The 26,018-nt window shown below is 38.8% G+C and overlaps 2 protein-coding genes across 3 annotated transcripts; one reads left to right on the top strand and one right to left on the bottom strand.

Annotated features, from left to right (window-relative positions):
• Positions 1-4: 4 nt before the first annotated feature.
• Positions 5-18,782, bottom strand: LOC112571486 (ataxin-7-like protein 1). Of its 2 annotated transcripts, XM_025250485.1 has the most exons (11): positions 18,695-18,782; positions 18,441-18,509; positions 14,714-14,818; positions 12,841-13,665; positions 12,629-12,711; positions 11,335-11,693; positions 10,909-11,074; positions 10,545-10,666; positions 9,130-10,276; positions 8,429-8,498; positions 5-8,079 (listed from the first exon to the last, which is right to left on the bottom strand). In XM_025250485.1, exons 1-11 carry the CDS (start codon positions 18,771-18,773, stop codon positions 7,631-7,633), a joined length of 3,474 nt encoding a protein of 1,157 aa, XP_025106270.1. In that variant the 5' UTR covers positions 18,774-18,782; the 3' UTR covers positions 5-7,630. The 2 variants fall into 2 exon arrangements, with proteins under 2 accessions (XP_025106270.1, XP_025106271.1); XM_025250486.1 differs by lacking the exons at positions 18,441-18,509; positions 18,695-18,782 and having other exon boundaries at positions 14,644-14,778.
• Positions 18,783-18,906: 124 nt separating this feature from the next.
• LOC112571501 (THO complex subunit 7 homolog) lies at positions 18,907-24,684 on the top strand. Its single transcript, XM_025250513.1, has 8 exons — positions 18,907-19,049; positions 20,716-20,833; positions 22,187-22,314; positions 22,843-22,929; positions 23,134-23,191; positions 23,572-23,638; positions 24,160-24,229; positions 24,504-24,684. The coding sequence occupies exons 1-8, from the start codon at positions 19,031-19,033 to the stop codon at positions 24,545-24,547; spliced, it is 591 nt and encodes a 196-aa protein (XP_025106298.1). The 5' UTR covers positions 18,907-19,030; the 3' UTR covers positions 24,548-24,684.
• Positions 24,685-26,018: the final 1,334 nt, after the last annotated feature.

Below are 26,018 nucleotides of genomic sequence, written 5' to 3'. Positions count from 1 at the left end.
CAAACACTTTTATGTCTTGTTTTATTAAAATCATTACATTTTTTCTCTCTCCATGTTCAGCATTTCCATACTAGCAGACGCACAGTACCAAAAAAAAAAAAATCCCCTTTCCCCCCAGTCAAGTTTATGTTGCACTATCTCCCGACAATGCATAATATAATAACAATTATGACGAGTATGTTCTCTCGCGATGCGCATCTAGTGCAAAAACAGTACAAATATCCCTGAAGAGAGAAGGTCAGTCCCATGTAATGTGTGGCTTTTTTATCAAGTTGTCAGAACACAGTATACTTGGCCACATTTTTTGGGATCATGTAGGCGCAAGGCAAGTACATTTCTGTAATATATTTACAAAACATCATGCAATATCTGATCTAGTTCTCAACAACACACTATTGACTGCATGCATTAAAAAGGACTTGGTGGTAGGCTGTCAAGTATTCAGCTGTGCATATAACAGTTAAAAATCATCTCAAAACTGAGATGATAGTTGACTCCCTTCTTGGTGCATGCACACACCTTTTCAACAGCAACACTCACACATCAAAAATAAAACTCTACATATACAAAAACTGCTGAAAGACAAGCAAATACACTATGCCATCTCACACTAATAAAAATTCCACAGAATACTCCACCAGCCAGGAAAGAAATATGCCCACTGATCTTTCTTGCAACTGTGAATGCATGGTCCGTGCTTACTCTTGATAATGCCTTTGTTTGGCCTAGGACACAAAACTTGGGTGTTTCAAACTAAGACAACATTCATCTGTCCAAACTGCTGGAACAGTGAACATCTGCAGAAACACACCCTCCAAGGTGGAAACTGAACTAAAATACAACCAAAAAACCCATAGTTAAGCCCACCATTTCCTGTATAATTTATGCATCCTGATTTGTTACACAAACTTGTGGCTAATGGCCAAACTTCAATCATATACATATGTCATAAAAAAACTTTCTAACAACAGCATCACAGACACCAAGGCTGAAGGACACATTTTCACTTATCAGATACAAACTATTTCACATGCTTTGCAATGAATTTTACCATTTAAGATGGAACCTGTTAAAAAGCTACTGGTCACAGTCTACTGAAGTCTTATTTCATTCACATAAAAAAGCCGTTAATGCTAAGTATCTTATTTCATTCAATCTACTGGTCTTACTTCATTCACATAAATAAAGCCATTTATACTAAGTGCTCATAAGTCTGGTTCTCTGTTCAAACAACCACAACATGTAATAGTAAAAAAAAAAAATAATTAAGATTTCAACTGCTTTGAAACCACTTAAATCATCAAAAATTCCAAAGTATCCTTTTAGGCAGTCATAACTGGTGTTCAGATAGTTTATTTTGATTGTGGGACTTGATGAGCATATACATAAAGCCAAACACCTGTAACTCTTGCTAAAAATCAGTCTTTTCAAGATTTAAAAAAGTAGAGAACTGTGATGAGGAATTTTGTTATTACATGTACCAATTTCTGTTTATTTTTAGTAACACTCAGCCAAAACCTTGGGAAACTAGATTATTTTGTTGTGGTGCTAGCTGCTTCTGACATGATGGTCTTTAAAAACTAGAGTCTTCCAAAGTTCCTGAAGGATTAATTCCTCTTCCTTAGCACTAACAGTTCACTTTCTCCAAAGATATAAATGAGATGCATAAACTTTTGGGATCCATGTGTGGCTTGAAAACATGAAATCTGATAAAAAACACAAAAGCTACAATCAGAAAACAACAGCGCAGAAATGCTGACATATTAGTAGGTTGCACCGCTGTATTCGATCTCACCCCTCTGCTGAATGCTGCCAAACTATTTCCATATCATCTGCAAGTTAAAAACAAAACAACAAAAAAACTGACAAGGTAAAGTGCATCTGTCATGTCAATGGTTCAAAACCTTCTGCAAGACAGAGTTACCTTTCCTGACACGACTTCCAGACTGTAATTCTATTTCACCACCACATTTGGTGCCCCTTAAACAATTTAAAAAGACCACAGCAATGTGGGCCATCTACTGGCAGTTTGGAAACCTCAAATGCATACACCTGGCCAACTCATCCACTAACTGGCACCTCTTGATAACAATGGCCACATCTTTTAAAAAGGAAGACAGCAACTGACAAACCTCATCCTGCATATATACTATATACTTCATAAGGATGAATGATAAAGCAAAGTTTAAAAAAAAAAACACATCAACTAAGCCATCAACTCTGCACAAACATATTCTTATGTGTGTTTGCTGAGTGGGCCCCAGGGTGAAGAGAGGTGTTTTATTAAATCCATTAAACATGGAAGACGGTTCAGTCATTTCTTCTCCCTGGAATGTATCAGTACTCACTGCACCAGAGTTCTTCAAAAGGTCAAAGACAAGACAACAGCTATTGCAGTTAGCTTAAAAAGTTAGCAGTGGCATGGCATGACAGTCATCTACATCTGAAGAAACAACAGCATATCTGCATCTATCAAGATTTAGGCATCTATTAAAGTGCATTGTGTCTAACACTTTCTGAATGCAAAAACGAACTTTGATTTTTAACTTTGTGAAAATATACACATAAAAACTTCACAACTGCCTTTGAATCAAGGCCATATGAATGTAAAACAAAATTAAAACAAATAATACTTAGCTTCTGTTTCTGCAATTTCAATTTTTAGAAAACACCTCAACAGTCTGACATTCCAGCTGAACAGGATCTAGTACCCAACATATCTCCGATAATATTAACAGCACAAAGGCAGCTAGCTGAAAATGAGGCAGTGGTGTTTCAAGAACAGCTTTTGGTCTTCATAAATACAAGGACACAACAAGAGAAACTTTCATTTTTTCCTGGAAAATATGGTGATTCATCCAAATAGCAAACTGAAGACCATATACCTTGAACACCAATTGTTTGTATTACTGTTGCATATCACAGTGTTAGAATTTCTCAGTGATATTAATCAAAGGACAAATTTGTGGAGATGTTAAGGATAAGAAGAAAATAAAGTAAGAAAGAAACTGATAAACAGACCATATTCATTTTGGAAATCTTGAAGCATCATCGCATGTCTTGAAAGTATAAAACACAAGGCCAGGAAAAGAGACACCTGCTAATGAAAGCCCAACATAAGTGACAGGCTTAAAACAGTCCCCCAAAATTCAAGACTTAGACTGCTGACTGAGATAGCTACCATCTTGGCTGGAGACTAAAAAAGGTGTCAAAGTTTTCAACAATGTTTGTAGGACAAAAGATTATTAGCCAAAATTTTTGGTTTGGTGCTGGAGGGTAAAAAGAATAACTTCACAGAAGACTTGTACATGTGGTACGGACAATTTATAGTTTGTAAAAAATGCTATATTTTCAGATTATTTTTTACATGCAAATTCTTAATTGAGTCTTTACTAACAATTTTATTTCACTTATGTAGCCAATAACCCCATCTACAAATGTGTCAAACATGAGCATTGAGCTGGTCAGTTTATAAAGACATAAATCTGTCATACATAAATAAATGAAAAATAATTATCATTACCCTAAACCATTTGTAAATTCTTCACGAATAACATTAAGTCAAGCTTTTATATTTTCAATCTGTGGTTTGGACATGATCTCTGAGTTTCAAAATCTTCAACAGAACAAAAGAACTCACTTGCTAAAATTATGTGACATTTTTATATCAGTAGAAAACCTTTGAGGAAAAGGTGAGTGAATGTGGTAAGACTAATTCATGTGTGTGTGCATATATGCATGCATAAGAGTGTCTGTGTGTGAAAGGTGGGGGGAGAGAGTCGGAGAAGAAAGAGAGAAAATGCATTTCTATGTACATGCATGTTTTCAAACTGTTGTGAATAAATAGCTGAATAAAAAAGAGTAAATTTGCATAAAAATTTAAAGCATGTGTGACAGCCTATCAAATACCTTGATGGCAGAGTAATTACAATCTTGTGAACTTTGGCCTTAAATTTTACGGAATGAAGACAATGCATCCCACATGAGCAAGCACTATACAGGACTGCAGCATGGAAACTTGAACACACTGACTTGCAGGGTACTTGCACATTGCATGCCCTTCTAGAAACATGATGGAATGTGCGCATAAATCATTGTGAAGCACCACTACGAAAGTGAAAAATGTCAGAACTGAAGACAACAAAGCATGGACTTGTAAAGATACAAAACTGGAGGGCTTAATGGCACCAGTAAAGCCAGTTTCATCAGAACTACCAGCGACAGTTTCTCTTCAAAGTACTGCAATCTACTTTTAAAAAAAAATCAATGTAGAAATGTTCTCATATGGTATTGACCTAATTGCAAATTTACATAGCTTTATTTAAATTGAGGAGACTTCTGTATTTGTCATAAATGGTAAACTTATAGTATAAATGAAAAGTAAATTTACTGACCCGCTAGCCAGTCTCAATATGGTGCACATTCATTTTGAGAAAGATTATGCACACAAAAAATGGCTACTAAAGCAATCTACATTAAGGCATATAAATTTCCCCATATTTCTACCACACTGTAATTCACCAAAAAAACCCCAAAAATTCAGATCCCAAACAGGAGTGTTGGACTAACGAGACAAGTGCAATTGCAATTTAAGAAACTCACCATCATGTTAAGACATCTCCTTTAGTTTCTGCACTAAATCACTTTAACATCTTTGTTGCGAATATGTGAACACTATGCCAACCTTTTTATGTTTTGCAGCAATATTATGTAGAAGACTTCTGAATAGAAACTGCATCTGATGATAGATGCAATGCTGTTTATCAACCACATTTTAATGAAAGCAGCTGGTATTCAAATATTTAATGATGAGGACAAAACAACCCAGTACACCTCACACACTACGATACAATTTTTTAAATGTTGGAAAATGTGAGATTATAGCTAAATGAAGCCTGCATTTTAAATTAAGTCTGATAACCCATCCAACATTTCATCAGATGCAAAAAAGGCTCCCCAGCGCCATTTATCCTATTACTAGCTGCAAACAAAACTAATAAACATGTATATAGCATCAAAGTCCAGAATACATGCTAAGCACAATGTACTATGATCCACTATTCCCCATATGACTTTTTTTTTATTCTGCTATGATACATGAATTCCTTACCTGTTACTGTGCCAGTCAATGCTTATGTTTGTAGCCCAGTATAACTTAAATGGCACATTAAAAAAGTTGCTACTGCAAATGAAAGGATTTCCAGTTCTTCAAGATCATATGAATTAAACAAAATCTATGGAATCAAAGGTTTTAATTTTACAATCTGCTTGTCTTCCTCCCAACAATATAACTAAGTTCTCTAAAAGGTGTATGAGATCCTGGTATTGAAATACACCAACAGAGTAGAGATTCTAGAAAGAGTCTGGGTACTGGTTAACACAATGAAGTTTTGATGCAAAATCTTTTGCCGATAGGCTATTAATATCTCTCTAAAGTTTTAAACCATGTTTTAGTAACCATCTTCAACTGGCATGCTGACACTGTCACGAAGTCCTAATTTTACCTAAATTCCACACACACATTCATGAAGACATTCACACAAATAACATCTAGAAGTAGAATAAACTTATCAAAAGAATGTTCAACCCAACCTGTCATCAAAAGTTCAGTGACAGAATACCTGTCAGTATATAAAACACTTGCAGTGGTGGGCGCCTTAAAGTTATAAATGGTGTCCATATGTGTGCCAAGCTCACAAAAATGATGATGTGAATGAGATGCCAATCTCCAGCCCATGAAATAAAGGTAATCAGAGTTCCTGCAATAATGCTTTCAGGTGGTTGCCACACAAAGCCACCAGCAAATATAGCATGCTCAGAAATCAAGAGAGCCATGTAAATTGTCACCTGACATAAGGCAAGGCAAACACAACGATTGTTCACATTATATGAATCAGGCAGAGTGGTAAAAAGACCCCCTGCCATTTAGTCAGCTTGACTTCATGTGAAAACACTTCGACAAAGCTCTGTTTTACAAGGACTTGTTATTTTAGATTTAAACACTCTATCCACTTCAACACCTCAAAAAGTATTTTAAGGTCCTTGTTGGCATCTACTATATTTCAGCATCTTCAAAGAAGCATATGCTTCCTTAGAAGATGTAGGCGTCTGGTACAAAAAAGCTTCACTAATGTCAAGAAGTGCTGTCAGTATAGGATGCAGCTGAACATTCCAGGCCACAGTGCACAGTGCACATAAAGAAACATGGAGAGGGAGTGGAGAGCTGGAAAGATTGACCTACTCTAAGTGACAGATTGAGACAATGTAACAAGCGCAAAATACTGGGAAAGGCTGTCAGTGTGACCAAGGCTAAAAGGTTAAGGTCGACCCTAACCTTCAGTTTTTGGAAGTGAGGTATTAGAGACCTCACTTTTCTTAGGGTCAGTTTTTTTGAGAGGACAGTGCCCATCTCTTCTCTCACTCGCTGCTTTTCCCAGCCCTCTGAAGAGTCAGGTACCCTTTCATGATAAGCTTCGTTGACTTGGGAAAGTTTGCTGAGCTTCACAGATATCCAACCAGTATGCCTCTGGATCTGGATACCAGTCCTGTAACCACTCAGCTTCACCAACCAAATCAGATGGAGAAAACAACATTTTGAACAAGAAAAAAAAATCCATATCAAGATCACCATACATCACAATTTCCCATTAAGCAACTTCCCTGCCCACACCCACTCCACTGCAGTGATCATGAAATACATCCACCTCAAACTCAGATCATCTACTCTGATTCTATCACAAATAACGATCAGACTAGAGAAAATGCAGTCCAGCTGCTGGGGTTAAGAGCAGCCAAACAAATGAGCTGGTTCTCTGACAGCATGCAATGCAATCAGCTGGTTACAAAATGGACAGCATTTGTGTGCGCTTGATAAACCGTACATTGACAATGGTTGCAGATCCCGAATGCTCCTGCCCTGTTTTATCATTTATGCCTTGCATCTTTCACATGTGGCTGCACAGTTATGTGGATTTACAAACACCCAGTTAACACACAACACATCTGGGGTGGAAAAAGGGGTAAAGACTACTGTTTCGTGTCACTTGAACAACCTCCTTTGGAGAAATCTGACCCACTTGGATGATATTCTATGACGTCCACCCCCATTCCCTACACACACACACTCATGCATGCATGAGAGCATGCACATGCATTCAGAAAAAGGCTGCATCACAATTTTGAGGCTTTTACATGTCATTCTGGCCTTGACACCCTCACTGCCTCATCAAAATCAGCAAGACTATAGACACCCCAGTTCAAACATGCTCCAACAGTATCACAAAATTGCATGAGAACCATTTGTCAAAATAAGCTTTGCTCTTTTTTTGTTTTTGCACAATTTCACGTCACTTCTACCCATAGTCACAGCATCAGGGGGATGTCTAGCAGTTAGCAGTAGCAGTTAGCTCCCTGGTTTGAGATCTTCCTTTCTCTTTTGATTGGATTGATTTAGCTGCCATGGGAACTGATTGCTTAAGAACAATCAGTAGGACAGAGGCATGCAACAAGTCCGGGCATTACATGCCCACATCATGCCTTCTTGCACAATCCATTGTGAGCGCCCCGTTCTCATATCTGCTTCTAAAATTAACCCGTAACTTGCACAACGGCACACCACCACAGCTACCAGCTATGACAGCAGGCCTGATGGCGATGATGAGATTTGTGGCTGCAGGTGAATTTCAGTTTTTCCTCCCCCACTTCCACTGCTCCCATCTTCTGCTGCCGTGGTGACCAAAAGTGTGTGCTGGGGGTGGGAGCCTTGCTGCTGCGTGGATCCAAGAGCACTCAGGCCCACCTGCCCCACTAAAGGAATGGTAACCGACACTGGCTGCATTGTCAACTTTCCCCCCACTCCTTTGGTGAAGTTGATGGTGCCAGGTTTTAGGTGTGCCAGCTGTGTAGTTGTCAACGCTTGACCAGTGCAGAGAGGTGACTGCAGGATGCCCTGTGCTACTGTTTTGCTGTGCCCTGAGCTGCTGCGAGCCAAAGTGGTGCTGCCAGTGTTTCCAACCTGGTGCTGGTGGTGGTGGTGGTGGTGGTGGTGGTGGTGGCTGCTCGATGCTGCATGGCCTTTGTCTGTAAATACAGATGCAGCATTTCCTAGTCTTATGGAGTATAAAAGCTGCTACAAGACACACAGACTTCCTCATCCCCAGGCTAATGACACAGACAACAAAACTTTGCAGTCAGCTGGATCCGTCATTTTTTTTTTTTAAATACAAGACGTCTAGTGGAATCTGGGGAGAAGGTGAATGTGGGCGATAAAAAAAAGAACTAAATTTCTTCTACATGAAGAGTATTGAGAAATTGAGACATGAGGACTCTTGCCACTTAGACAGTCCTCTTTCACAAATAGCAAAATTTTGTTTTCCAGCCATGAATTAAAAAAAAAAAAAGCGTAAAGAAGCAAATAACCAAGACTGACCTGTTGAAGAGATAATGCCATTAGCAAACAATGCTGAAGTAAGTTTGACCTGCTGAGGAGTTCCTGAGTCCTGTTTGCAACAATGTTCAAGAAAAACATTAGATAATTATCAAGGTTTGTTGTTAGGATAAACATAAACTGCTTTGATGGAACGGTGCAGTCTACACTTTTTTACTCCTAACTTTTACTCCTGTGTGTTAAATGTCTGTATGAGAATGTAAGCCTGCCCTTGTGAGCGAAGACAAATTTCTGTCCTGGGTCTCCTGGACAGACAATAAAGTCTGTTTTGATTTTGATTTTTGATTTTGATTTGAAACTTTTCATGAACTGTAAATAGTATTTACCCAATGCATGAAATATGAATTTCACATTTAATAATAATTATATTTTATAGTGCATTATTCTACTTTAAAGTCAGCTCAATGCAGTTACAAAAGCAAAATATCCAAAAATATATATATATAGATTCAAAACGAGCACAGCATGCAATCAGAGACAAAAGCATAACAGCATAAAGAGACACAACAACACAGCATCAAAGTAAAGGAACAAGATCTTGGAATTGATAAGGAGAAATGTCTCAATACTTGGTCTGAAGTTTTGAAGGAATATCCTGGGAAACATGGTTGTCAATTTATCAGTTGTAAAATCAGATCACAGACTTGTGTTAATGAGTGAAAACATCAATGAATTGTACTCACTCCGACAGTTCTGAAAATAGTGGTGGGCGTGACTGTGATGGATGTTGAAGACTGACTAGCTGTCACAGTGCTGGCTGCCAAGGTTACAAACGCTGAATTGCTGCTGCTGCTCCCAACAGCATTGCTCAATGAGGACACAGGAGTAAGTACAGCTCCCTGTAAGCTTCCATCCACCAACACAGCATTTGGTGGTACTGTTGTTAAGACGCTGCTGCCCTGCAGGGTGCGAAGGGCTTCTAGAGTGGTGCTAGTGACTTTCTGACCAAGATGTTTGGTGCTGGCAAGGCGACTGCGCTTTATGTTTTTGTCTTCTGCTGTGGCACTTACGGCCTGGGCAGCCGCCAACTCTGCCAGCTGGGCGCCAGTGATGTTGACGTACTGTCCATTGACAAGTGATGGGTCTAAACTTGTGAGCACAAAATTCAAGTCCTTGATGATACTTGTTTTCTGCCCAGTTCCATGCTGCTGCTTACAAGTGGGCAGTGTGGCACTTAAACCTAAGGTGGCAGCATTGGCTAAGTTGACACTTGGGATAGTGATGGCTGTTAAGGGTGTAGAGGCAGTGTGGCTGTTCACTGTCCCTACAGATGCCAGCACTGCCGTCTGTGGTGGCTGCTGCTGCACACTTGTCAGTCCAGTGCTAGTCCCAGTGGGCAATGCCAGTCCCAGGCCATGACCCTGTGTTTGAATTGTACTAGAACCACTGCTGTGAGCAGGACTGACCCCACCCTGGTTGCTGCCACTGCGCTTGCGTTTTGCTGGTTGACAATGAAAAGTCTGAGAAAGAGACAAAGACCCTGTGGACACACCAGAACTGCGGTGTCCAGGCAAGGGATCCTGTGCTTTTGAGGGCTTGAGCATAGCAGCTGTAAATGAAGGCATAGTGATGGCTGTGGGGATTTGTGAAGTAGAAACAGTAACACTTGTCACAGGGAAGCCCAAGCCTGGAGAGGTCACAGCTTTGGCTTTGTGCTTGAGCAAAGGTTTGCTGGGAGATGTGCAAATAGGAGCAGAGCCAATACTGAAGCTCATGTTCTGGCACTGCTGAGCACCTAAAGTAGTATCCACCATGGTAAATTCATATGGATCTTTGGAGTTGCTAGGCATCTGTGGTTCTTTAGGAAGATTCGACTCAACACAGAGTTTTCTGTAAGGAATAAAATACCCATGATTGCCAGAATATTCAGCGGAACAAGTCTCAGAAATTTCCTAAATAATGATGCCATTGGCCCTTGATGTTTGTAAACACAAATTAAGATCAACATATAGCACCAGTATCAAGTAACAAAATATATAAAAAAAACTCCACAAAAAGTCCCACGAAATGCAAGTTTTGGGTATAAGTGTTTCAATTATATAACACAGGCAGTTACAATTAACAATATCTGAAACCTATGATTAAAATTTGAGCATACTTATGTGGTGGTGGGTTGAGCTGTCGCTCTAGGGCACTTAAAAATGCTGCTCGCACCAGATCTGTACGCCTTGAAAATAGTGCACACCTGCCTCCTGCCAAGCGAGCACCAAATGTACACATCTGTTGGCAGAAAAGTCTTCATTAGTTTCTGCTTTAAACAGGCCTTTATTTACAGCTCACCTGGTCATCTGAAGATCTCAATACTATATCACCCTCTTTTTCTATTTACCTCAGTATGAGATCTTTCAATAACCTATACCCTGGCATCAAAATCCAGCTGTAGTACCCATGCCATGTACATTAATAATGAATCAAACATCATAATAAGTATGGTCAACAGCCAAGGAAAAAAGTCTACGTACAGCTGCAGGCCGAGGGTGATGGGTAAGGTAGGTGATGTCTGATTTCTCATGTACTCCATCCCCTTCATAGTCACTAGACTGGAAAAGTTGAGGTGAAGGGTCAAGAATAGGAGACGGCTCCTCCTTTACTGTTAGACTTGGAGGAAACACTGACCCAGGTGAAAACCTAGAATACCCACAAACAAAATTACTCATGCAATCTCATACAAATACATGTATACTGGTCATCTGGGCCATGTGCTGTTTATTTACAAGTACATGAAAAAAATGTGGCATTAACCTAGTTATCAATTTTGTACGTTTCAAACAGAATATAAAAGGAATGGTACATCCTAGTCATTCAAACCCTTAGCACATATTGATGCACAGTGAAGCTCAAAAGTGAAGGATTTGATTTAAAAGAAAAGTATTGTTTCTTAACCGTACTTTTGGAATGCAGCAGCAGGTGTTGGCCTGGTTGATCGTATAGGTCGCGGTAAAACAGCTGGGGAAATAATACCAAGAGACTTAATATCCCTGTGGGATGAAGTACCGGCTGGACCAAGCTTGATGGCTGATGCAGCCAATGCTGCTGGTGAACTGAGTGCCGAAAAGGTGCCTGCTGTCACTGAAGTGACAAGAAGGTTGGCATCTTTTGAAGTGATGGCAGAGCGAGCTGCTGCAGCTGTTTGCTCCTCGGCCTTGGCTTTAATAAGGGCATCTTTGGCTGCCTTATGCTCTCTTAGCAACTCATCAAATGACTTCATGCGACCAGGAACTGCCCGCCTCAGACCTAATGCATGTGTCTGAAATAAAAACAGTTAACCACAATTAACTCTAGACAACACTGCAATTCTTCTAAGCAATTCTGATGCTTCTATTTTTTTTATGCATACACTGCAGTTAAATTCATCTTTTTAAGAACTTTCAAGATCAAATATTTACTAATCATTATGGCAGCAACTTGAAACTGAATTTGCAAACTAGGTGAAGAAGCATTTGGTGACAAGTCACAGAAGGCATATGCAGTTTTGATTTTTTAAAAAATATTTTTGTTCAAATGATCCGCAGCACAAGGGAAGGAGCTGTAGCCATTAAAAAATATTATAAATCTTAACATCCTTTAAAAATGGCATTAGTAATTATTTTTCAACTTAAATCAATAATTAACTCAAAATTATGTGGTAAATGGCAACATGCTCATTTATGCTATGAGCAAGGTATGTTGGTTCAAGCTCCTTGCTAACTACACTATCTGCCCAATTCAAGTCTAATTCTGTTGGAGTATTCCTTTAGTTTTGGAGAAGATTGTAGATGCTGGATACCTATGCTAGTATGTTAATATATAAGTATTGTTAAAGGCTGAAATATTTTGCCCCCAACTGTGAAATGACTTTTTAAAAATATCTAATATAAATAAAAATTAAGGATTTAAGGTAGAAACAGCTTCCTTATACTCATATTGTTTAAAAGTACATTTCTTGCGATAAATATATGCTATATATATATACTATTATTTACTTTTAATATTTGCATTTAATTGCACTGAACAGGTAAAGTCCTACAAAACCATGCTTGATCTCTAGGAATAGATCTTGGATCATTGCTGTAAGTTGGGAAACCCCCAACAAACCCAAAAGTCTTAACTTAAAAACTAAGCTAATTTTATCTAAGCAACGAATTTAACCAAATTTATACAAATGATCAACATGGAAAATGCAAGAAGGAAATTGCAGATTACCTTGCATGTTAGGGATCTTGTACACGGCTTTCCTGAGTCTTCCATAACGACACCACAGTGCTTATTGGCATCAAATTCTCTATCTGCAAGACACATTCAAGCAAAGTACTCCTTAAACTACTATACTATTTATATACATATGAAAAAATAACAGCTCTCTACATCAGAAAATAAAAGGATGGAGGCTATATATAAGTTTTACTTTATGATACCTTTGCAAGGCAGGAACTTGCGCTCCTTTGGAGACTTCTTGCTGCTTTTACTTCCACTGCTATTTGCAACAGTAGTGACAGCAGAGAAAACAGAAGACGAAGGTGTTGTGGCACTGAGAGTGGAGACCAAGGCATTGCCGGCAAATGGCACACAGGAAGGTTTGGCTGCTTTTGCAAAGATTGTCACAGAAGCAGAAGACACCGTCATTGGCACAGTGGTGGGGGTAGGCCTAGTACACATCACATTTGTTGTGGTTGTGGTCAAAGCAGAGGGCTGGGTGGCAAGGGTAGTAACAGGAAGACTAGTCACAGACCGAAGTGATGACAAACTCATTCCTGATGTTATTCTGTGGCTGCCATTGGCCAAAGAAAGTTTTGCACTCCCTGGTGATCCACATGAAATCTGAGGATCTGGAGACATCACTTTGGTTACTGCTGCTGCTGTTGTCACCACAGTCAGTCCAGATAGAGGGGATAAGGTGTCTGAGGTCATACCAGCATTAATTTGTTTCTTCACTACAGCAACCTGCTCTGGCATCCTCTCTAGGTTGACCACAGGATTTGTGCTAGCTTTCCGAAAAGATCGTGAAGGGCCCATCCGAAGACTGCCATCCCCACTGCTTCCTGCCATTGAGTCCTGCCCAAGCATACGAACTGCCCCTGGAACCTGTTTTAAACTAGCTTTTGTTGGAGGTTTGTTAACTGTTCGTGGTGGAAAACTAGTAACAGGTAGCGACAGGGTCTTGGCAAGCTCAGGACTGAAGAATGATGGAGCTGTGCTCTGTGATGTGGTGGTCTGACTGTTGCTGATGCCATGGCGATTTTCTGCAAGGAGGGTGAAGCCAAATTAGTATGATTGCTAGCTTCAAATATTCTTGTACTGTTACTTTCTTGCACAGTGATGTAACTAAGCCACGTCAAAAAATTTTTTTCAATGAAGAGGCAGTACATCTATTTATAAATAAGTATGAACCTTCTATCCAAATCTGCAAGTAGGCTGTTACTGGGATGGTTGGTGGTGCAGTGGCTAAAATGACTGCCACTACACAAGTGGAAATTAGGTCATCTCTCTGAATGTATTTCTTGTTCCTATGGATAGTCTGGTTTCATCTACCCTCTGATGTGTACATCTGTGTATGTGTGCATGCGAGTGAATGCGTTCATCAGGTGCATTTAATGGCTACCCTAAGGTGTGTGCTTCTGCACTTAAAATTGCTGAGCCTGGCTAGTACTGGGAAAAGGTGCTGCATAAATGCACTGAATTATTTTTTTTTTCTATATCATATGCACACAACTCATAAGCAAACCACTCAGCAGCATGTGATGCATCTGAACTTGTTTAAATTTGGCGGTCACACAAAAGCATGATTAGCACACATGAAGACTTGTATGCTGCACAAAATAATGGCTGCAAAGAAACTCATATGCTACACCCTATAACAGCCCATTCAGTTTGGTCACACTGCTCTCTCTTTAAGTCATTACTGATATACATGCTTGTGCACAGCATTTTTTTCAGCTGTTGATTTTCACTCCCTTATTCTTCTCCAATGCTCATTAAAAAAAAAAAAGAAAGCATGAGGGGAGGTTGTGGGGGAGGGAAGGAGGGAGATTCTAGAGACATCTGTAAAGTATAATATGCTATTCAGTTAAAAAAACCTGCATGAAGATTACACAAAATTAATTAATAACACATGAGCAGCTAAAGCATGTCCAAACAGCTCAGAGCTGGTACCAGCTTGCTTATTAAACAGCCACAGAATAAAGACATGCGGGAAAGTAGAAGTACCGTATCTAGAATACCTCTTTAGTTTGTCAGTTTTGGTATGTATGCATGATGTTTAATGGAACCATCCAAGAAAAAATATCCCACCAATATGCCGTTTCAGTGCTTGCGGCTTCACCAGCAGATTACAGGTTTCGCACAATGCCAACGTGAACTCGTCTTGTGAAGGACAAAACCCAAACAGGCCCATGTCTGAAAACAAAACAAACCAAAAACCCCCGCCCCCAAAACTTCAATGACATGTCATACTTATACATTCCTTCAATAAAAAAAAATGCTATTTGGAATCTTATGTAATTCATTTCAGCATACACTGGGATTTTTCTGATCTTACTGAACTAAAAATACATCTGCATTTCACTCAATGATCACTAATTTAGTGATCTTTATATGCTACAATAACTGCAGTAGGCAATGTTAATTTCAACTCAGAGTAATAGCCATAGTTGTTGAGTTGATTATAATAATTATATTCTGTATTACACTAAATCATAAGAGAACAAGGAAGATACCATTAAGCAATAATATGCTGCACATATAAGCAGTAAAACATGAGAACAATAGAACTTACTACATACAATAAGCACATTCACAATATATGCATACATAAAATAATACAATTATAAAAACTGCAAGGTTTAAAAAAAAGTGGAGATTTTAATGCTATTTAAGAGACAGTCAAAAGCAGCATGGCAGCATCTGACAAAGATCAGTAATGCCTGAAGGATTTATTATCATTCACATCCTTATGTGCTGCTCCATTGCCAGATTTACCTGACTTTTCTACATTCTGTAACTCTATTTCATTATCTTAATTTTTATGTTTTCTTTTTTTAAACTGATCAGCTGTATTGTAGAAAGCCTGTTTTGTACACTAGGACTGATGAGTCTTCTTTATACAAAGCACAGGAACACATAAATGTCTGTGTTCTTTGTTTAACACTGATAAATAAAACAAAAAAAATCTGGTGATTTTATGATGGCTCTTGCTTGTAAACAATGGTTTTTGTAAATCAGCAAATAATAGATGCGAGCTTTTATGAAGGGCAAAACATATTCAACCACCTTCACAATGGCAGGCAGTGGGTTGCTCTGCAAAATAATGCCAGTTCTAGAGCACCTAACCAGCTTCTTTTTGATAAAGATTTTACTATTCATGCGAATCATGATATGCTTTATTAATAACACAGCAGCTTGATAAGTAAACAACTAAAAGAACAGATAACGTCCCTGTCTACACTGTCAAATGTCTTCTCAAAATCCACAAAAGTTATATAGAGGGAGGACTGGCACTCAATAAACAGCTCAATGATGATACGGTGGGTGGCAATGTGGTCAGTACATGACCTATCCTGGCAAAACCCTGCTTGTTCTGGTCTCAGTCTCTTGTCTAGTGCCTTCTTCAGTCTCTCTAGAATTACCCTCGATAGGAATTTACTGAGGATGGACAGCAGCATGACAACCCCCCACCCCCAGTTGTTGCACTGAGAGAAGTCTCCTTTCTTCAGTAACTTGACCTGGTGGCCTAGTTACCAGTCTGTTGGTACTAGCTCTTGTTCCCAGATCTTGTGTAGAAGGGGCTGTGAAATAGTTGCTGTTGTTTCTGGGTCTGCCTTCAGTGCTTCTGGGGGTACGCCATCCAGTCCTGCTGCTTAGCCACTTTTCATGCTTTTGATCGCTTTGATGATTTCTGCCTTAGTAGGAGGGCTGGTATTGACATGAAGTTGTTCAGTTGCTTGTGGTATGTCAGGTAAAGATGGTGGATACTGTCTGGCCATCAGGGCAAGTCCAAGTTGTCTTGTGTATATTTTTGTATGGGAACACAGTGCCACTTAAGACGTAGTCATTGAAAGGGCAAACGTCTATGAAGAGCTCCCTGTTTTCATTGCAGGTGATGATGCGATGTTAATCTTCCACTTTGGTATTTAGGTCTTCCATAAGGATCTTAAGATCTTTTCTTGGTGTGCGGTCAAGCACAGACTGCAGGGAGCTGCAGAAGTCTTCTTTTTCCTCTTCATCTGCTGCATTCGTTGGTGCATAGTATTAGATGATGGTGATTTTCCTTCCTTTAGCACTGAACCTTGCTGACATGAGCCATGGCGTCCCTGGTTCACAGGCCATCAGCGCCTTTGTTGCCTCTATTGACATCAGCAGTGCTACTCCCTGGGTATAATCGTGGTCCACATCTTTGTGTCCAGAGTAAATAATGGTTTCTCCTGATGTTAGTCTGGTCTGGCCACTTCCATTCCATATGGCTTCGCATAACCCAAGAACCCTGATGCTGCATTTTCTCATTTCGCTTGCCACTTCTGTAGAGGGTTCTGATGTTCCACGTCCCTATCCTGGTTCTTGCCTTGGTCGTCAAAAGATGAGTAGGCGAGCTGGCTTCCCTAAGGCTTTCACCAGCATGCGTCATAAGCTCTTCTAGAGAGCAATGTTCCCGACCAGCCCCTTGTTGTGGTACTGTTGCAGTTTCTGTAACAGGTTGTTTGGGGTTTTTTTTAAACATGAGTGGGTTGTTAGCCCAAAGCAAATCCTCCAACCTGGAGGGCCAGGGTGCAACATTTTGGTCTAGCTTTTCCCCTGACAGACCTGTTCAGTTTGATTAGACCTTACAGGAGCACAAGGCTCCTGCCGACATAGCTCTATGGATCGACAAGGTGCGCAAATGACCACACCACTACAAGGTAAGTTGCACCAACTGTTGGTGGGGAGTTTTATAACTTGGTAAATAAGACTTTCAGATGCAACAATGTCATCTTTCCCAATCTGATAGGCATGAACTGGCTGTGGCTTGCTGGATCAAGCATAAGACAGTAGCATTTAGCAATGTTTTTTCTCATATCATTCCTCTTCACATTATAATTTTTTTTATGTATCTATGCAAATTTCTATCATACAGTCAATGAAACATGTACTTTCTGAGGTCTGAAACAAACTTATCTAATAATGATCCTATGTATACACTGGAACATATCATCTGAAACAAACGCCCTTCTACGGTCCACTATTTTCGCATCTTGTTCAAAACTCACATAAGAAAACATAAAAAAAAATTCCAAAACCTATTATTTTAATATTATGACTGTTAATATATTGGTGGGGATAGGAAAAGTGGAGTTGACAAGTGAAATGCTCTGAGATATGCAATGATGCTTGTTTTTCATGATGTTGATACAAAGAAGAAGAAATCTATGTATTATGTTAGTATCTTTTCAAGTGATCAATATGTGGAGTAAAAAAGCAAAAAAAAAAAAATGAATCCGTGCTTCACAAAAAGATCATAGGATGGAATACGATCAACAGTTATAAATGGCTAAAAAAAACTGTGGGTGCATAATGATTTAAACATGCATGTATTATTGTAACAGGATTTACTTGTATGATTGGATTATTCAGCATCATGTGAGTACATCTTTTAATCGAAGATAACAAGACAGGGCATGTTTAGAAAAACCTAAAACCATACAAAGCATTGATGCAATGCACACGCTTTTCATGCAAAATCAAATTGGTGTTAAAAGAATAACTACTAAACATTCTTCCTACTAAGGATTTAACTTAAAACGGATATTGTGATACCGGTAACTAATGGCGCAATGAGTACTTTATGCGTAACGCATAACGTGTTCCGTGATGTGTAATTGCATCTATAACGTGATGAAAGGCTAACACGTCTATAATCACTTAAAGTTATTAAGAATGACATGTCGTTCTCTATGTAGCACTGATGTTTTGTCATCAAACAAACGAACGGAGAGGTAATTGTTCCGGGTGTAAACAAGAGTAAAAGAACAAAAAGAAGCACTCTTACCTTTCTTGTCGAGCTTCATGCTGTCACTGTCGTCTGATTTTGTGTCTGTTTTGTCCTCCTCATCCTCATCTGTGCCCCCAAAAAGCAATCAAATAAACCTTACACATGCGTTAACTCCGGTGATGATCATCAATCAAGTCCCAAGATCAAACACACATCGCATTTTACAAGACTGCTGAAAAGAAATATTTGAGGCTTAGCACTTACATTATTCCTTGATTTATCAGATAAGACACTTTGCTTACCATTCTTACCGGCGATGGTGATCATCTCTGCCCAGTTCGCCCATGTCTGTCCAATAAATAGCGATGGACTGCTGTCCTGGGTCGCCATTTTAGTTTCTTGTTGCTTTCTGCCAAAACGAGTATATCCGAATGTGACGTCAAGACCGGAGATCTCCGTTTATGTCGCTTAGTGCACTTACAAAACCAATTTTCTAAAGAAGAAATAAAAGTTTGAATAGATAAGAACGCTAATGTGCATTTTCTGGGATGAGTAACAATTGATCTGTAATAATGTTATAAATTTGGGGTTAAAGAAGAATTGTATGATTTTGTGTGTTTTTGTTAAAAACAATACTGAGCTTCGACATGGGAGCAGTTACAGACGGTAAAATTAGTAATACTTTTTTTTAAAAACAAAAATTCTTAACCCGTTACGTCAGCTTTGAAAGGATTTATTCAATTACTGTTTTTGGTAGGTTTTAAGGTATTTCAGCGTCTAGTCGGTGCTGATTCTGAGCTTCATTTATTGAGTTACTGAGGGTCTAAGGCTGTCGAAATCGTAGCTCTGACATTCCTGGAGCATTTATTCGTGGCTTTGAACAGGGGCCCTTGATTTTTAGCAGACGCTTGTCTCTCGTTTGGGACATTAACTGAGCAACTAAACGGACTTGCAGATTCTTTCTTGCCAGTTCCGAAACCAGAGAGGGGAATAATGCCATAAAGACTACACACGAAGCACCAGCAGAACAGACATAAGCTCTTCACTTGACAACATACGAGATGGGCCGAGATCAAATGAAATTGACAAATTAATCACTTTGTCTGCAAAAAATAAATAAAAATGAAAGAAAAAAAGGAGACTGGATTCAAAAGCAGTATAAATGGGGATGGTATAAGGTGCTGACCAGACCGATGCAGAGCAAATTTGTGATTGAAATTACAAGAGGAGGTGTCTTGAAGGTCTGTTAATCTACATGGACTGAGTTTTGTCAGGAGATGTCATATCTCGTCTAGGCGAGGTAAATCCATCAAGGGTCAGTATCGCTCCACATCCATGACCAGCGTCGATGGACACTACCCTGCTATCTCTCTGTGACTACGTAGAAGATAAAGGTTGGGAGTTGCAGCCCTCGTTGGCAAACATGGATGTCTCGGTCCTCCTTGCCAGACACTTATTCGGATGTACTGTCTGGTAGCACTCAGCATGCTCTGCCAAAGTGTCAGCTGTGGATGAGCCCCTCTCTCGTAGGTAGATGGTTAAGTCTTTTGACATACTTTTATAGCATTGTTCTTTTAGTAACAGACAACCTAATTGATCCCTAAGAACCACTCCTTGCTACATTCAAGAACAAGAAGATGTCACAGTGTAGCCATGTGATGTACCACAACAGTCTCACCAAGACTACCCTGCAAGACACAGGAGAAGGAGGCAAAAAGAAGGGACAAGCAGTACCAAAGCTGGTCTAAAAATCATTAAAGTAGACTTGTCTAGACATCCTAACCATGCTGCATTAGTCTAGAACAGAATACAACGGCCAGTCCTGTCAGATGAACTGTCTCTCATGTTCCCCTCATGACCACAATTGTCAGGGGACCAAACTAACAGAATTCTGCATTGTTTTAATCTTATCTGATCAATTATTTTATTTTTTGTATTTATTTTAGACTTATTGCCAAATTTCCAGATGTGTCATTATTACATTTTTCACTTTTATTTGACCTATAGACATGAATAGCTTTATGTCAAAAGAGCAATATAATTGATTATACTTGAATTGTTCTATATTGAAAACTTCCATACTGTTTATCAGTGTAACATTTGTTTCCATAACAACTCACATTTCCCTACCCCTTCCCCTTGCAAAAAAATCTTGAGAAACAAGAGAGCTTAGTTTTTTAGGGGCTTTAAAAAAAATTTCAGAAATTTTTTCTGCTGGTCGTATGTGGGTATTTTACTTATTAATAACTTATTAATTTTTTGGAAATAAGAGTAGTAAAAAGTGCAGCGCCAGTGTGTAGAGCTGTTTAATGACCAAATTTTATTTAAACAGATGATATTATAAAACGACGTCTGCTGATTGATGGTGAAGGCGGAAATGATGACAAACGTCTAAACAATCTCTTGAAAACATTCATTCGTTGGTACAGTTCTCCTGATGATGAAGAAAGGTACAGTTTTCTTTGTGAACATTTTACTAGTTGTTAATGTTAGCATCTAAACCACTAGTTGGTGCAACTTACCTTGTAGTGGTATGGTGGCTTGTGTGCCTTGTCTATCCACAGAGCTATGTCGGCAGGAACCTTGTGCTACTGGCAGGTCTAACCAAGCCAAACAGGTATGTCAGGGGAGAGGCCAGACTAAAATGTTGCACCCTGGCCCAGCAACAAGCAGGAACTCCCAATCCAACTTCAGGGAGAGAGCATCCTGGAAACAGATGGCTTCATGTATCTGGGGAGCATTGCCAACAAGGACGGTGGAGCAGACAATGACATCAAAAGCCACATCAACAAAGCCAGGCATGTCTTCAACAGCCTACACCCAATCTATAACTCCCAAGCATTATCCTTCTGCAGTAAGACCCGCATCTTCAACACCAATGTGAAAACTGTCCTACTGTATGGTTCTGAAACCTGGAGAGTGACAAACACCACCAACAACAAGCTGCAGACCTTTACCAACCAATGCATATGCCTTATTCTGGGAATAAGATGGCCTGAAAAGATCTGCAAAAGCAGCCTGTGGAAAAGAACCAACCAGAATGCCACTAAAAACCGCAAATGGTGCTGAATAACTGACACCATTGTCAAACAGGCACTTGACTGGAACCCTCAGGGGAAGATGAGTTGGAAAACCAAAGCAGACTTAGTAAAGAACAGTAGAAAGTGAGGCAAAGGACGTCAGAACCACATGGGCCCAACTGAGGGGGGCTACCCAAAATCAGGTCTGCTGGCAAGCCATTGTGGCCCTATGCTCCTCGAGGATTGAAAAGGACTGAACTAATGTTAGCATCTTGGCAACAAAAGGTCTTTAAGAATCCTTTTGGAAATGACTGAAAGCCAGATGCACCAAGTGGTGGGGGGAAGTTAACAGTACCATATACACACATATTCACACATTGCAGACACAAATCAACACACCACTGTTTGTAAATATTTCTTACATTTAGGAGGCGCACATTTTTGTTCCCTCTCTGTTTACACATGCTTTTGCATCCATGGAATGTTTTAGGGTTTTTTGGTCGTTGTATTATGTCCATGTCTTGCATGATTTGTTTATGACAGTAGTGCACTTTAAGCGTTGTGAGGGAAAGAGTTTCAAATAATATTATTGTGTGAAGGAATGTTTCAGAGTGGTTGTAGAAATTTTTATTTCAGATCTGTCATTTGATAGCATGTATTTGCAAAATCTTCTAGTTTTCTAGTTTTAAAAAAAAAAAATTGAACTTGTTTATAAATATTAAATTTACCAATTATTATTTGACCAATTTTAATGTTAATTCCTTCTTTTTTAACCTTCTTCAGTCAAAATACATATCATCGAATGCTGTCCATGCTATCCCAGAGTGAGTTTACCATGGAAAAGTCGCTTCAAGTTCATGCCATGAACTTGCGTGAACAAGAAAACTATGAGAAACTCACCAAAGAAATTGGTATGCTAACTTAAGCAAAAACATGCAAACTGAATCTAGATAACTGGAGTCTCATCATGATAGACACTTGGTTCAGAATAGCAATTAAATATTAAGTTGAAAATTCAATACTTAAGAAGGGATTTTAAACAATACATTTCCCCACTTAACAGTGTGCTCAGTGAAAATTGAAATACATAAGTAAAGAAAGGTACAAAATGCACATAAAGTACTAAACAACACAGACCATAACATGCAAGCAAACATACAGACACATTGGCAGGCATAAATGCAAGACAGAAAAAATATACACATATAAAAAAATATACACATAACCAATGCTGCAACAAAATAGCAAAACTACAGCAGCAAGATGTGGTGGAAAAGATGAGTTTGAGGTCATGCTTTGACCTAAATGTCCATGATATTTTTCAGCAGAAAACAGAATTTAGGGTATTACCTTTTTGTTGAGATGAGATAGCGCACATTAAATATAATTTTAATACTTTATAAAAATTAAAGTGTCCTGTGGCATCTTTTTTGGGACAGAGAACAGAATTAAAGAAGCCACGACACAAATAGCAGAATGCAAACAGGAGCTGCAACAAGCAAAGCGCATAAGAAAGAATAGACAAGGTAATTATAAATGTTTTTCAAAATTCCATGAGTGTTGTAGTTAAGTTACATCAATTTCAAATCATGAATTAGCCATGTGCAGTCATATTGTCCAATCTTCAAATACTTGTTTATGAACAAAAATAAAGAGGACACAGAAAAACCTCTTGATGCTTTTTCTTCTAGTACTGCAGTTATATTGTAGAAGATTTTTTAAACTTGCAGAATATGATGCTCTGGCAAGAGTTATACAACAACATCCAGACCGACAAGAAACAACAAAGTAAGATTTGTTATTTTAAACTGTTCAGAGAATTCAGATTTATTAATCATTTGAAGGCTTAGAGGAATTCAAACATTTTTGTTTTATTTTAATTTGAATAATTTGAATGCTTTCCAATTTAACAAGTACAGTAAAGATTTTTAATTGATGTTAAAAATTGTTGTTGTCATAAACTTTCCTGAAGATTAAAACACGGTACATACCCTCTGCTTATAAATCTGTTTGCTACAGGTTGAATCACCTTTTAATTCACATATATTCCTGCCTTACTAACTTTTGCCTCCATTTCACCATATTTTTTCATATCAGCAACATGAAATAGAGTTTCGTTTGTTGTCTACTATTTTGGTGTGACTACAAATAGCTCTTCTCTTTTGTAGGCAGTTGCAGGTCCTGGATAAAGAATTATCCTCATTAGCAGATACGAAAGAAAAACTGGAAGAAAAGGTAAGGTGTTATGAGCATACCTTATAGTCTTACTTTTCAAAATAGATTTTTTTAATGATTTGGGGGTCTGCAAAATGCAGATGAAGAGGCATTCCATGGTAATGTGATTCGGAAAAGAAAATTTAGTATATGATTAAATTTGTAGGCTTCATTTCAGATTCATCTTGTCAGATAAATATATGATTGATAAATAGCAGGGTAAATTTCTTAATGTCAGAAATGAAACAGAAATTTGCCTTGCTTATTTATTTCAGAATATTCTTAGAAATTCCAAATGTGTTCTTAGACTGTTGGTGTGGCCAGGGTAGCAAAGATCTGCCCACTTTCCTTTGAATCACAAGTAATGATAATTTATCCTGATGATGTGGGCCCATGTAACTGCCCAAAGCCGGGTCCGCTGGAGAGGTGGTGTAACAAGGACTAAACTATCCTGATGATGTTCTCTCTAGCAGGAAACTTATCAGATGTAAGTAGGGTAATATTATCACTTAAAGGACATTCTTTTTTGATGTTTTTTACAGCTGGAGCTGAGACGCAAACAGTTTTTGGTTCTTATAACTTCAATTCATGAATTGCAGCGAATCCTGGAAGGTAATTTAGATCAGTGTTTGGTAATCTGATGTAGTCCTCTGTTCTTCTTATTGTGCTACTGAAAGTTTTTATATTGACAACTTATCAACTAAGCAAAGCTAAGCAAATTCTTATGGTCCAGCCATAGGCTTATGCAAAAGAATTTTTAAATTATATCAATGTAATTTTTGTGATGTAAATGATTTTTATGTAAATTTGATTGTTCTTTTATGATGTAAACAAAAATGATTGTTCTTTTGTGAATTTTACAAATAGACATGATTGTTGTTTGCAGAAGATGAGAAAAAGGAGGAGGAGATGGAAACTAGCAAAGATTGACACAGTGCATGGAATAATTGCATATGAGAAACAGATTGGTTGATTGTGACTGAAGGAGAGCCCAATTATTTGCTCCTTTTGTACCTGTTTTATTGTGGAGATTTTGGTGTGTATGCTGAATAAACAGTTACATAATACTGTGCTTGTTGTTATATTTATGAATGTTAATTCACATTTGCCATGGTGACATTTTTCAAGTATCCTTATATGAGGGTGTGTAAGCCATAAAACATTTGTACAGTATTTATGTGCATGAAAATTTTCAATGCAGCATTAGAATGACACAATTTTTAATTCATTGTCGGAAGAAGGTGTACATTTTCCTAAAGATTGCTTACCTGAAGTGGTAGGCAAAAATGGCCTATGTGTGTAGTATCTTGTTCTTGCATCCTTTGTGCTGTCTCCTATTCGGCATCAGTCTTGCGTTTTTCAATTGCTAGCCTGCAAGAGAACCACCAGTCGGCTCTTTCAACAAAGTCATTTAATCAATAGTAATTTGTGAACAAACTGGTTGTTGCCAAGAAAATAATGGCGACCTCTTTGTACCGCAACATCTTGCACTGAAGAAAAACAAATCGTGGAAAACGGGGTTAACAAGAAAACTTGATGGTGAAAATTATATAACGCCATATTCCAGATGCCAGGTTCAAATCGCTTTACATAAACCAACATGCACGTATGCAAGTTACAACACACATGTGGCAGAAAACAATTTTTCCGGATTTCATTGAAAGACAAAACTTTGCTGCCCAACCCAGTGTACAAAGTATGACATGCATTTTCTGTAGTTACCGCCTGTTCCTCCATGCACGGCGGCGACAGGTGTTTTTATAGCTCCTTGGCTTTTCCACGGCAGCAAACAAAACAAGACACTGAAGAAAAAGTGCCACCCCGATTGCAGTTTCTGCTGCTCAATAACTCCAGGTGTATCTGCTCGTAAACCGGACCTTCTTCTGAATTCTGAATTCTGAATTGCTCGAATTCCGTATTGAAAGCCCATAGAGCCTGATCATGAGAGTGTATTGTGCAGATGACCTGACATGGCGCATTGCATTTACATCGTTCATGCGCTCTTGGTGTGCCGATCGCTTCACAGATACATAGATTTATTGATGAAAAATATTGTGGTGTGTGTGTTGAGAGAATGCATATGCACTGAAATCTATTGTGAACAGTTGCAATGCCTACCAGCCAAAGTGCACATTCTCACACCGTGAACTCCGACTGCAATAGGAAGAAAGTATAGGTTGTATGCACACCCTCGGGACCTTAAACAGGACATGCTCTTATCCGAGGTTTGGCATATTTAATGAAACCAGTAGGTCTTGTCACTTCTTTGCTGATGTCTGTGCATGCAAGCCAAGGTGAATTACACGCATAGAGGATATCACAATAATGCCAGATAGTCTGGTCGATCTGCCCGATGGTCAAAATTGAAATTCAGAATGAAAAATGTGGGAAGGAATGGAAG

The sequence above is a fragment of the Pomacea canaliculata genome, linkage group LG9 (assembly GCF_003073045.1).
Source record: "Pomacea canaliculata isolate SZHN2017 linkage group LG9, ASM307304v1, whole genome shotgun sequence".
In the NCBI taxonomy this organism is placed as follows: Eukaryota; Metazoa; Mollusca; class Gastropoda; order Architaenioglossa; family Ampullariidae; genus Pomacea; species Pomacea canaliculata.
This window is presented reverse-complemented; position numbering and strand designations above follow the sequence as displayed.